This window comes from Oncorhynchus tshawytscha, linkage group LG10, assembly GCF_018296145.1.
Source record: "Oncorhynchus tshawytscha isolate Ot180627B linkage group LG10, Otsh_v2.0, whole genome shotgun sequence".
Classification (NCBI taxonomy): Eukaryota; Metazoa; Chordata; class Actinopteri; order Salmoniformes; family Salmonidae; genus Oncorhynchus; species Oncorhynchus tshawytscha.
This window is the reverse complement of record NC_056438.1, coordinates 58,865,881-58,879,129: the sequence shown is the minus strand read 5'-3', so window position 1 is coordinate 58,879,129 and position 13,249 is coordinate 58,865,881. Positions and strand designations below refer to the sequence as shown.

Genomic DNA, 13,249 nt, shown 5'->3' with positions numbered 1-13,249 from the left:
TCAACTATGGAACCTTAAATAGACAGGTGTGTGCCTTTCCAAATCATGTCCAATCAATAGAATTTACCACAAGTGGACTCCAATCAAGTTGTAGAAACAGCTCAAGGATGATCAATGGAAACAGGTTGCACCTGAGCTCAATTTGGAGTCTCATAGCCAAATTGTCTTAATACTTATGTAAATAAGGTATTTCTGTTTTTAGGTTTAATAAACTTGCAATAATAAAAATAAAAAAGTTTTCGCATTGTTATTATGGGGTATTGTGTGTAGATTTGATTTAATCCATTTTAGAATATGGCTGTATTTAACAAAATGTGGGAAAAATTAAGGGGTCTGAAAACTTTCCGAATGCACTGTATATAGACATTGTCCCTACACACACACACACACACACACACACACACACACACACACACACACACACACACACACACACACACACACACACACACACACACACACACACACATACTTGTTTAAAATCAGACAGTATTCATGCAGCCTGAGCTGTGGCAGGAAGAGAGCAGAGTAAATAGCAGGAGCTGGATGGGAGTGGTTCTGTTCCTGAACATTGTCTGGCCTGGTTCCTCTGTCCCTTAGGTCTCCGCTCTCTCCATGATTCAACACATTCACTTACACAATATACATACTATACTGTACACACAGTATATAAAAATAGCATATGTATATGTTATTTTGTATGCTTACATGAGATATGGATCATCTGCATAGATACAAAGGATTACATTGGGGGAAGGGATTTCAGCTGTAAGGCAAGCAGCTGCCATCCAGCTATACATCACAATGTTTGCCTTTGCTGAGTAAAACAACCAGAAAAATCCTCTCACTGGATTGTCTCTGCTTACCTTTCCCATCCTTTCCATCCAGCAGAGGGCGGTAGTCAGTCTTTCCTACAGTCTCGCCCACTTTGTCATCAAAAGTTTCTTTCTCAAGGGAGGCCATGAAGTCCCTCCTCACCAGGCTGTCCGGTCCTGACTTAGGCGCCCCATCCGTGAGAGTGTCATGCAAGCTTAGGTCCATTATCCTGAAAGGGAGAGACCACAGAGGTTAGAGGTCACAGGTCATCAGCATCATCATCATACACATTATTATCATCATCCATCAGTACAATATTTGGTGCTAAACCAATACTGCATTCCTCCACAACTGCATACTTGTTTTCAGGCCCACCAATCAAAGTTCATATTGATGGCTGATCTTGGCTAATGGTTGTCACCATATGTGCACCCTACTAAATCCAGCAGCAGACAAACCACTGCCTCTTTAACATGGGGGGGTATTTAGGCCAAAAGGTAATCTCCCAGTGGGGGATATAGCCTAGCTGACAGACACCATCCCCCAGCCCACAATAAGAACAGGGTTTGACATAAGACTGGGTTATTGCTAGCCAAAACGCATGGGTCTACATGTTGTTAAACTAGACACAGTGGCTCTGGGAAGAAACCAGAACAGAGTCCATGTAAAATCAAAAAATGTCTGGAACCGTAAAAGATATTAATGAACGATGTCACCATAATCGGGGACAGTCTCCTCCTGCAGTCTCTCCCACATCCTCTTCCTCCCACTGCAGCTAGCTGTCCTGACCCTACATTAGTACCCACCACCACTGCAGAACACATTATAAACTAGGCCTATTCAGGCCAACAGACAAGTTGTCATGCTGTGGTTTTTGCATTGCTCTAATTTCTCACAGGGCACTATCTGCCTGTTAAGTAAAGACCACCGTAGTGATCAGCTACTGACAGAGTCATGCTCTGCTCTCTCCTCTCACAGCTAGCATTGCCTCCTTCATGTGCCACTATTATGAAAGTTTGCTGCAGTGCCATGCAGCTCACTTAGTGGGGCCAAGCTCAGTTTGGCTTCTTTAGTTATTTTCATAAGATATCACTGCTCCTCTCTGCTATATGTGTCTGTGTGTGTTTTATTGTTGGCCATCTGGTCCTACCAATAAACCAATATTTGGCCTTTTCATGGTTGGAGACATATTCTATCTTATTTTTGGTACAGTAACAACAATTATGCAACACTGAAAGTGTTGCGTTATTTGTGTTGCATTATTGCATAGTTGCAAAGATATCACACAGATATTACTTGATGTTGACATAAATTGGGTAGTCATATTTCCACTGGTTTGACAGCATATAACATCATTCATTGATGACTAATTTCTCCCTGGGTCACAACACTGTAGTAAATGGGTCAATTATAAACACTTCAGGTGAGTAACAGCATCAAACTCTGTGTGAACCACATGCATGGAAGAGTGTTCCTAGTTTGATATAAAAGGGTGTCAGTGTTCCGATGAACCTGGAAATTAGACTTCTTGGACGAGAGTGTTGTAATCGTAATGAAATCAGCATGGTTGAGGTGGAGTTGTAAGAGTGAGACGCTGTCTGAGATAAGAGCAGACACACACCTGAGACTAATAAGGCATGTTCTGTCGTTAACCTGCACCAGGTGAGGCATCAGATGTCGTTCCAGAGCGCTTCCCTTTGAGAGAGGTGGTTCCGACCAGCAGCTGTGTAATCAAAGCCAGTTACTGGCCACGTTCCAGGGCATTGTTTTTGGCGCTGTGCAGAAGACTGCAATATGCTATCATATGAAAGTGGTTTCCAGCTGCTGTTAGATCTGATAGCCTAAGCAGTGCAATAAAGATGACCTGGAACCCCACCACTGTGTCTCAAAAGGCGGAGAAGCCATTCGGGTGTACTGAACACATACAGTACAGTAACCAATGAATGGAGTACTCACTACGCCTATGCAAGGAACCTGAAGGGTTCACTGTCTAAACCGTGGAAGTTATTCATTTAATGAATTACCATGGATTATAATTTCAAATTATTGTAAAAGAGGGTAGCTATTGCTACTTTGTTGCAAAACCGCACGCATTTCTTTGCCTTAAGTGATCCAGCCCTGCGTGCTACAGTGCAGTAGGGGATAGAAGCATCCAAGCTCGCTTTAAAGAGGGAGGACATTCTCCTCTCTTCACAATGCACAATTTACTCCTCATAATGAGTTTATCTTTGTGAGAAAGACAGCGAAACTAATACATACGTTGAGAGCTGCTCTACACAAATGGTCTATCAGTGGAACTCCTCACACTCACGGCCACACAGATAGACATGCACACCCAGATCTTCATCCTTTTTTCCTCCGTCCCCTCCACTCATCACGCTCTCTTCCTTCACACATGAACAAGCGATCACTCTCCGGACACGACACAAACACACACATCCACAAACACACAGGCACACACAAACACACTCAAACAAGTATCTCCATGCTGCTATTGTGCACCAGCCTGCAGATTTGAGTGTGTACAGTGTTTGTTGGCCATGGTTGAAACTGTGCCCCATTGTTTAAGGAGCAGCCACACTAAGTACAGTAGGAATAGTCAGATCACTACATTGACACACTTTGTAGCAGCTCCTAGGAGAGAGAAAATACTGCGTGACACACATAAAACTCATCAAAATTCACTGTCAAAACGCGGCAAACAAGCACACATTCAGGCAGGACCACAGCAGTTAATAAAATAGCTAAATCACAGCTCAGCGTTTGTGCATCCATTCCAATGTAGGAAAGATGCATACAATCATCAGATTAATGTCCCTGTGTCGCTCCATCAACTGAGTACTTTTTGGGTAGTGTAAATTTGAAAAATAAAATGTTTCACAAGTTTTAACATTCTGTAATAAAGAGGTTAAATAAAGAGTTCAGTAAGTGCCCACTAAGTGCCAAATAATGTAACAGGGTTGACAGTAACAGCATTGACGATTTCATCTTAAATCAGCCAAACATTCCCTTGTGAGAGGAAGAATGGAAACTAGTTGTCTGTAACAGGGAGGGGCTTCACAAAACAAATGAAATTGTTAAAACATTTCCAGCCTGTCTATCTATGGGTAACAGAGTTGACGTGTTATGCTCAATCCTTTCAGTTTTACACCACAAAACACCAGAAATTGTTAAAACATTTCCAGCCTGTCTATCTATGGGTAACAGAGTTGACGTGTTATGCTCAATTCTTTCAGTTTTACACCACAAAACAAATTAAATTGTTAAAACATTTCCAGCCTGTCTATCTATGGGTAACAGAGTTGATGTGTTATGCTCAATCCTTTCAGTTTTACACCACAAACACCAGAAATGTGACAAAAAGGGTATACCCAGCTCACCTGCTTTTACACTATGATTTGACTATTAGATGTTCAATGTTTCTTTTGAAAATAACTTTTGAAAAGGAATAGTTTCATCATATTAAAAGTTCAGTTCAGTTCACGTAACAGGGTTGACCATAAAGTGAGGGACTGATAAATGAATCACTAGATTTATTGAATTTTGCATGTGGTCTATATTAAAGTTAATTTCATTTAATATAAAAGGCTTTTAAAATTCGATATTGGTGCACAATTTATACCTAAAATATCAAAGGGGTACTCTTTTCGAAGAGTAGAACGACCCCCCTCTTTCTGAACTCAATCTCCACCTCCAAATCTTAATCTACTGTGCTGTATTTCATGTTATACCCCTCTTCCTTTAAAAGTTCTGCTTACCATATCAGTCTTTCATCTCTTCAATCCTTTATGTTCTCTGACCCCCATTCAATCAATTAGGCTGTATTTTCTCTCTTCTAATGAACCCTGAATTTAGACTGTTTCAGAAGCCTTTTCCCTTCTATATACATTTTTTTTTCATTCAAAGAGAGTTCTCTCTACCTCTAACTTCCCTTTGAAGGTAACTCCATTCATTACAATTATTCCCGCACAATAACAATATTTAGTAACAGGAACAGTAATTCATAATACAGGAACAATCTTTTCATGCCCATCCACCCACCCACTACCCCCCATCCCATCTCTTCCCTATGGTTGGGAGAAGAGCGGACAAATCATAACATAAACATGAATAAAAATAACACAAAAATAAAACACAGAAAAATAAAAGCAAACAAAAAAAGGAGAAATACAATTATTCAAGCATTAGTATTAAATAGGTTGTGACAGTACATTTTGTAGTATACATTTAGTGGTACAACATTCTATCTGCCACACATCATTGTCTTACCTCATCACATGATTAGGTTCTGGACTGCTACATCCCCCAGTCTGACTGCTACATCCCCCAGTCTGACTGCTACATCCCCCAGTCTGACTGCTACATCTCCCAGTCTGACTGCTACATCCCCCAGTCTGACTGCTACATCCCTCAGTCTGACTGCTACATCCCCCAGTCTGACTGCTACATCCCCCAGTCTGACTGCTACATCCCCAGTCTGACTGCTACATCTCCCAGTCTGACTGCTACATCCCCCAGTCTGACTGCTACATCCCCCAGTCTGACTGCTACATCCCCCAGTCTGACTGCTACCCTAGACCCACTCCAATTTGCATACCGCTCAAACAGAACATGCAATCTCTATTGCACTCCACACTGCCCTTTCCCACCTGGACAAAGGAAAACCTACATGAGAATGGTATTAATTGACTACAGCTCAGTGTTCGACACCATATTGTCCTCAAAGCTCATCACTAAACTAAGGATCCTGGGACTAAACATCTCCCTCTGAAACTGGATTCTGGACTTCCTGACAGGCTGCCCCCAGTGAGGGTAGGTAGCAACACATCCGCCACAATGATCCTCAACACTGGAGCCCCTCAGGGATGCGTGTTCAGTCACCAACAAACTAGAATGGTCCAAACACACAAAGACAGTCGTAAAGAGGGCACAACAAAACCTATTCCCCCTCAGGAGATTGAAAAGATTTGGCATGGATCATCAGATCCTCAAAAGGTTCTACAACTGAAACATCGAGAGCATCCTGACTGGTTGCATCACTGCCTGGTACGGCAACTGCTCGGCCTCTGACGGAAATGCACTACAGAGGGTAGTGTGTACAGCCCAGTGCATCACTGGGGCTAAGGTGCCTGCCATCCAGGACCTCTACACCAGGCGGTGTCAGAGGAAGGCCCCAAAAAATTGTCAAAGACCACAGCCACCCCTGTCATAGACTATTCTCTCTGCTACCGCATGGCAAGCGGTACAGGAGCGCCAAGTCTAGGACCAAAAGGTTTCTCAACAGATTTTACCCCCAAGCCATAAGACTCCTGAACAGGTAATCAAATGGCTACCCGGACTATTTGCATTGTGTCCCGACACCTCCCACCCACCAACCCCTGCTACTGCTACTTTCTGTTTATCGTCTATGCATAGTCACTTTAACTATACCTACCTATGTACATATTACCTCAATTAGCCCGACCAACCGGTGCCCCCACCTATTGACTCTGTAACAGTACCACCTGTATATAGCCTCGCTACTGTTATTTTACTGTTTTTTTTTATATTTCTTTACTTGTCTCTTTTTTACCTAATACCTTTGTTTTTTTTACTTAAATTGCACTGTTGGTTAGGGCTTGTAAGTAAGAGTTTCACTGTAAGGTCTACTATACCTGTTGTATTCGGCGCTCGTGACAAATAAACTTTGATTAGATTTGATGTAGAGCTTCCCAGTTGAGTGCAACTTTGAGTGCAATTTCCTATTTAACATAAAGGAGCATAATTCTGCTTTATGCTCTGATTGAGTGTAAAAGCCTGAGAGACCCAGCTGTTTCTGCTGCATGGGGATTAGTGCTAGCTAGAGTCAACCCTAGTCCCCACTTCCACATGCAGCCAGGCCCTGTTATATTATATTCACTAAATCCCCCCTCTGTCTGTCACGCAATCATCCCAAAAACCACAGCAGGTTTACTGTAACACACAGCATTGCCTAACACACTGACAGTACAGAGTAACACACAAAGTGTGCCTAGGCCAGCAGCTTGGCAGGGGATCCCCGGCTTTATCCTACAATCCAAAACAACAGCCTTGTTCGGGGGGTTCTGTTTACACAAAATGCCCTCAGTAAGCCTCTCCCCCCCTCTCACATTGCCATATTGTATTTCCCCCATATAACCGTAAAATGCATATTGATCCAGTAGTTCACACAGCAATAGAAGTACTGTACTCACCCACTTTCAGTCACTATATTGACAGATACTGTACGTATCAGCTAACCTCTTAACTGCCGACACTAGATGACTAACATAACTACACCCACCTACAGACCTTTGATCCACTGCACTAGGTTCGTTCACAGGTGTTTCCACACTGATTTGAATTGAAGAAGTTATTACAGTAGTATGAGTCACCTGATTAAAGTACTATTGGCCATTCAGCATTAGTTATGTCTACATCACAGAAGGATGATGGCACCTTAATTGGGCAGGACGGGCGCATGGTTATGGCTGTAGAGAAATTAGTGGAATGGTATCAAATACATCAAACACATGGTTTGATGCCATTTCAATCGCTCTGTTCCAGCAATTATTATGAGCTGTCCTCCCCTCAGCAGCCCCCAATGGTCTACATCTATACATCTACATTATAAAAACCGAAACTGAACCGAAACAGCACTAATCACTCAGTACTAAGTGGTAGCCACGATTTATATAGGGGAAACACTGCAGACTCAGTGGACCATAACAGTGGACCATAACAGTGATATATATCATCAGTGACAGAGCACAGAGTGAAAGATCACTAGTCACTATCTCTCTGGCCAAATGGCCTTTTTAATATGTTTCCACCTTTTGTTTTACCTTGTGGGTTATTTACACAGCAGTTAATCTCTATAATTGCTGTGCTGTTATTTTAAAACTGGGATATGCCACTTTTTAGGGACCTGACCAAATTCACATAAAAATGTGAGTTATGGATCTGTCATTCTCGTTGAAAGCAAGTCTAAGAAGCAGTAGATATTTTCTATGTGCGCTATTTCTATGGTTCCTGTTCCTAAATTTAGTTTTTGCATCTTTTACTCTCGGTTTTGTTCACCAGCTTCAAACAGCTGAAAATACAATATTTTTGGTGATGGAAAATATATATCACAGCGGTTTAGATAGTACAATGATTCTCTACACTATACTTGCTTGTATTGTCACATAAACTGACATTTTAGCAACCAGGAAATGGTGGAGCGATTTCCGCATTGTACAACTTTAAGTGAGGGGTCTAGCTCTCTGACCCAACAGGCAGTTTAATGTCAGGGCATAAACAGTAGTCAGCCAGTTATGGTTAATCTATCTCTTATTTTGTGCTGGTTAATCTCAGATGATCCTTAAATCAGCAGGGTTTCCCAAACCCGGTCCTGGGGCCCCTCTGGGTGCACCTTTTGGTTTTTGCCCTAGCACAACACAGCTGATTCAAATAACCAACTCATCATCAATATTTTATTACTTTAATCAGCTGTTTAGTGCTAGGGCAAAAACCAAAATGTGCACCCAGGGGGCCCCATAACCGAGTTTGGGAAACCATGCCATAATGTGTTAAAAGCGTTGCCAGGTCTCCTAGTGTTCGTCTGCGTTTTTATGTCTCTCTCATGCATGATGGGCACCAGCTCTGGTTACTGCTGATATAATGCTTTGTCACCCTGTTTCGTCCTCTCAGGGGAGACACACACAGTCCCTGAAAACAGTCACTCAGTCACTCAGTCAGAGCACAGTGGTGAGGTCTGTATTTACCACCAGTTTGTGAACACTCATCTAAATCGACACGCATGAGGAATGGTTGTGAGGAGTGTGTGTGACAGCTACCTGACTGTGCATTGTCCCTGACCTTGTGGTTACTGACCTGGTCCTTTATGCATAGTGATGGATTTTACTTTCTCATTCACACTCACATGTTCCTCTTGGCAATTACCAGTCCTAGTCTAGCTTTCACGTTAAAAACTCACAATCATGTTAGATTCATAACACTCATCATGACAAGAAGGTACAGCATTTCAAAATGTATTGCAATGTTACAACTCCTCTATTATTCACTGTGACACTAGCAATGACTGTTAAACAGCCATCACTAACATTGAGTGGCTGCTGCCAACATATTGACTCATCTCTAGCCACTTTAATAATTACAATTTGGATGTAATAAATGTATCACTAGTCCCTTTAAACTATGCCACTTTATATAATGTTTACATACTCTACACTACTCATCTCATATGTATATACTGTACTCTATACCATCTACTGCATCTTGCCTACGCCATAAAATTTGATTTGATTTGAGTAACAAGTGTGTAATCCACCTAACTAAACAAGTCCTCGACATCAGTCATCTAGGAAATATTTCTCCAAAGAACCCATCTTCAGCCTGAGCCATAGTGACATCCAATGGGGATGACATCACATTCTACTCATTTGGATTCTTCTCAAAGGCCCTGGCTCCCAGCCCTCCTCATACTGCACCCTCACACATCTAATGTTAAGCTCTCTGGTGTTGGGAGGCCAAGGCCACTGTGAAAGAGGAGGGCTGGTGTTCTCCTGGATCACAGTGGACAGCATCTCACAGTGGAGATGATGAGGATGGTTTATGACAGGAAAGCTAGACATCACAACAGATCAGCAGACCTTGACCTGACACCAAGACCATGCAGCGGACAAGGAAACCGCACGCCATGGCATACTGAGCTTCCCCCCACAACAAACATATAGTGTCACTTGGGATTTACCTCACTGTGCTCTCACAATGGGGGATTGTTTTACTGAAAATAGAAAGTTCCATCCCTTTCATGCAAAGCCAACTTCAATATCACTATCACTACTTCAATATGATTTTCCCTGTACCACACATCTCTACTCATAGTACCATAGCAATCTGTAAAGAATGACTGACTGGCAGTTATTTGCCTCTGCATTGCTTGTGAACTTTGATGGACAAACACTGCTGTGCTGTCCAAGTCCCTCTGGCTCGGTCTTCCATAATCTGTGGAGGATTGCATTATAATCCCACCATTCCAGACGACTGAGAGAGAGAGATTTTCTTGTATGGCATACATTAGGCCAGGGATGGGCAACTGGCGGTCCGCGGGCCACATGACCCCCCTTTTGAAGGCCCTCGGATTAATTTCCCCTGCAAAAATGTGGTTGTATTTCTGCAGTTTTACTCTTGTTATGTCAGTCACTGATAGTCAGTCAATTACCCATGTCAGCTAAAAAGTTTTATATCTCTAAATTAGTTTAGTGGCCAGCTATCTTAACTTGTTATTTTGGCTGGGGGGCCCCCATTGATGTTGTTAGTTAGTCTCACTGAGATCTCATATTAAAAACTACAAACATTTCTCTTCACCCTATGGCAAAATGTGTAGAATTGCAAGAAATCTGCTGAAAAACAGCACATTTTCCAATCCAACACATGGCAAAAATGAGTACAATTGCATGAAATGTATTATAAAATTGCTAAATCTTCTCTCCGCCCCATGGCTAATGTTTAGAATTTCACAAAAAAAGTCCATATTGTCTGTCTATCAAGGCCTATTTATCTACAGTATCTATCTAACAATGTGTATTTGTCTGTCTGTCAGTCTAAATAATCCTTGTTGTGTGACAAGACTAGTTTTTTACCACTAGCACTGGCTGTCGGCTACACAGCTGATTACAGACTCATTTTCAGTTGGGTATTTTTTCCAATTCAATTAAACTAGGCTACTTTTAAACTTGCTAGTCAGAAAAAAAGTCTGCCGAGCCCTCTCCCAATAGAATAAACAACATGCATCTTCTAGAAATCTACCGATAGGGCCGGCGCTTGTCAATCACAAACTGAGCGATGACAGGGAAACACTGCTGGTTTGACAGTCTGCTGTCTGTCCGACCGGTACAAGAGTGTGTAAATTTGTCATCAAGGCAAAGGGTGGCTACTTTGAAGGGCCTAAAATCTAAATCGATTTGTTTATCACTTTTTGGGTTACTACATGATTCATGTGTGTTTTTTCATAGTTTTGATGTCTTCCCTATTATTCTACAATGTAGAAAATAGTAAAAAATAAAGAAAAACCCTTGAATGAATAGGTGTGTCCAAACTTTTGACTTGTACTGTATATCCTTGTCATTCATAAACATACAATGTAGTTATATGTCCATGGTATCGCATCGGGTCAAGTAAACTAAAGATCTCTTTTTTTATATTTGTTTAACCTTTATTTAACTAGGCAAGTCAGTTAAGAACAAATTCTTATTTACAATAACGGCCTACCAAAAGGCCTCCTGCGGGAAAGCATCTTCGACAGAAGGGATCAAGCTGATTCTATACCATTTTACAGAGAACAGTTCATGAAGGAAGGCTTTCTCAAAGTGTTTTAGCAAGCGTTTATGACAAATCAGGACAGGTCGTTTTACTGAGCAGCCATTACGAACACAGGCTGTAAAACAGTGATCACTAAGGTCATTACAGAAAACACCAGACTGATACCTATCAGGATAATTTGTGAGGATAACAAATACGCCAGACAGTGACATTGAATGGTTACTTCGGGATTTCGGCAATCTACTTCCCCAGAGTCAGATGAACTCATGGATACAATTTGTATGTCTCTGCAACAAGTACTAAGAAGTTAGAGGTAGTTTTAGTGGCATGCTAGGCCGTTACCAAAGACTTCCAATCTTGCGCTAATGCTAGTTAGCAATTGCGCTAATGCTAATTAGAAACTTCCTTCAAACTGCACGCAGACATAAAAATGGTATCCACAAGTTCATCTGACTCCAGGGAAGTAGATAACGGGCTTCCAGAAGTATCCCTTTAAAGTGAGTGACACGTCAGTAGCCTACCAAACAACATTGGTAAGAGAGCCGTTCATTTGGCTCCCTCATTTGCATACTGGTAGGCTCTTTGGCAATAATCTGCAGATAAATAATGAAAACATTCCATAAAGATGGTGAATCCTCCTCACTAACAATAGGTAAGCTAGAGGAGAGAAAGGGGGGCATTGTGTGGTATTTGTGTTATCTGTAGAGATGAGCCATCCAGTGAGCAAAATTACGTTGACATCGGTTCTGAATGAAAGTTGAAAAGACGTCTTTTCCGGACATTGAAAATACGTATTTTCCGAATGTTGAAAATACATATTTTATGGAAGTTGAAAATACATATTTTGAAAATACGTATTTTTCGGGCGTTTAAATGCGTATTTTCCAGGCACTGAAAATGCATATTTTCCAGATGCTGAAAACGCATATTTTCTAGATGTTAAAAATACATATTTTACAGATGTTGAAAATACATATTTTATGGACAGTTTTTTTGTAATTGTTCTATGGCCAGATTTCAAACGTACATACATATACATACAGATATCCACATATCAATGAAGTAAGCATTATATTAATAATAATAATAATTAGCATTATAATTAATATAGGAAAATGGAGCAAACTGAAGATTGCAGTAGGCCATGGAATATGTATTATTCCTACCATATATATCACAAGCACTTTTGTTAGCTTTTTCAAAAGCTTAGGCAGTGATCTAAGTTCAGACCAACAGAAAAAAACAGAACACTTCAACTACAATAACATTATCAGTAACAATTACAGAAAAGTTTTTCTTGCTATGGCTGTGGTATAGTATGTGGTTGTTTATGTACCATAGTTGAATGCACTGACTGTAAGTCGCTCTGAACAAGAGTAACTGCTAAAAGCCCAAAATTTTAATGTAAAAAGAAGCATGCATAAGCAAACAAGCACTAGTACACGCATTCTACACGTACATTGTAATATTGTTGTATGGTACTATTATACATTTTGTAATGTAGATATGAAGTGGTGTAATAATGTTAGAGGATGTATTGTTTTATCTTTTGTTTTATATGTAATGTAAGTGCCTTAATGTTTTTGGACCCCAGGAAAAGTAGCTGCTGCCTTGACATCAGCAAATGGGGATCCCTAATAAATACAAAAACAAAAAGCACTTGCAAAGCATGCTGGGTATTATTCTAATGAGCTCCTTCCCCAAACAAGACCAAACTTGGTCAGGACTGGACCAAATCTGAACCAATGTTTGGGCCAAATCAAGTCCGCTGTGTGGACCAAGGTAGGTCCGGACAGGACCAAATCTGAACCAATCATACACGTCTATGTTCGCGTCCAAAATCAAGGCCAAGGCGGACGGACCAAATTTCAACGTCTTTTCAATGTCAATGGACTTCGGAGTCGGACGGTGCTCACTGGGATTGTAGCATTGCACTCTTTAAGCATCTATGGGTGTTATCTTGATGATTTATAATGTCGAAGCTGTATAATATCACATTTATGTAACGACGACCAATGTTTGCTCTGTTGGAGTGGACCCATCTGTGATGCGGTGGACACCTGTCTACAGTCAGCATCCCTTAACTCAACTGCGGCAACATAACAAAGAA

General features: G+C 41.2%; 1 protein-coding gene across 6 annotated transcripts in view; it reads right to left on the bottom strand.

Annotated features, from left to right (window-relative positions):
* The window catches only part of LOC112260536 (microtubule-associated protein 4), a 74,725-nt gene that overhangs the window by 60,912 nt on the left and 564 nt on the right, over nucleotides 1-13,249 (bottom strand). For 5 of the 6 annotated variants that reach the window (XM_024435723.2, XM_024435721.2, XM_024435719.2 and 2 more), the window contains exon 2: nucleotides 867-1,045. In XM_024435723.2, coding sequence (XP_024291491.1) covers nucleotides 867-1,041 — 175 coding nt within the window. In that variant the 5' untranslated portion in view covers nucleotides 1,042-1,045. Of the gene's footprint in view, nucleotides 1-866; nucleotides 1,046-4,574; nucleotides 4,679-13,249 lie in introns of those variants that run through there. The other variant, XM_042328799.1, reaches the window with a different exon arrangement.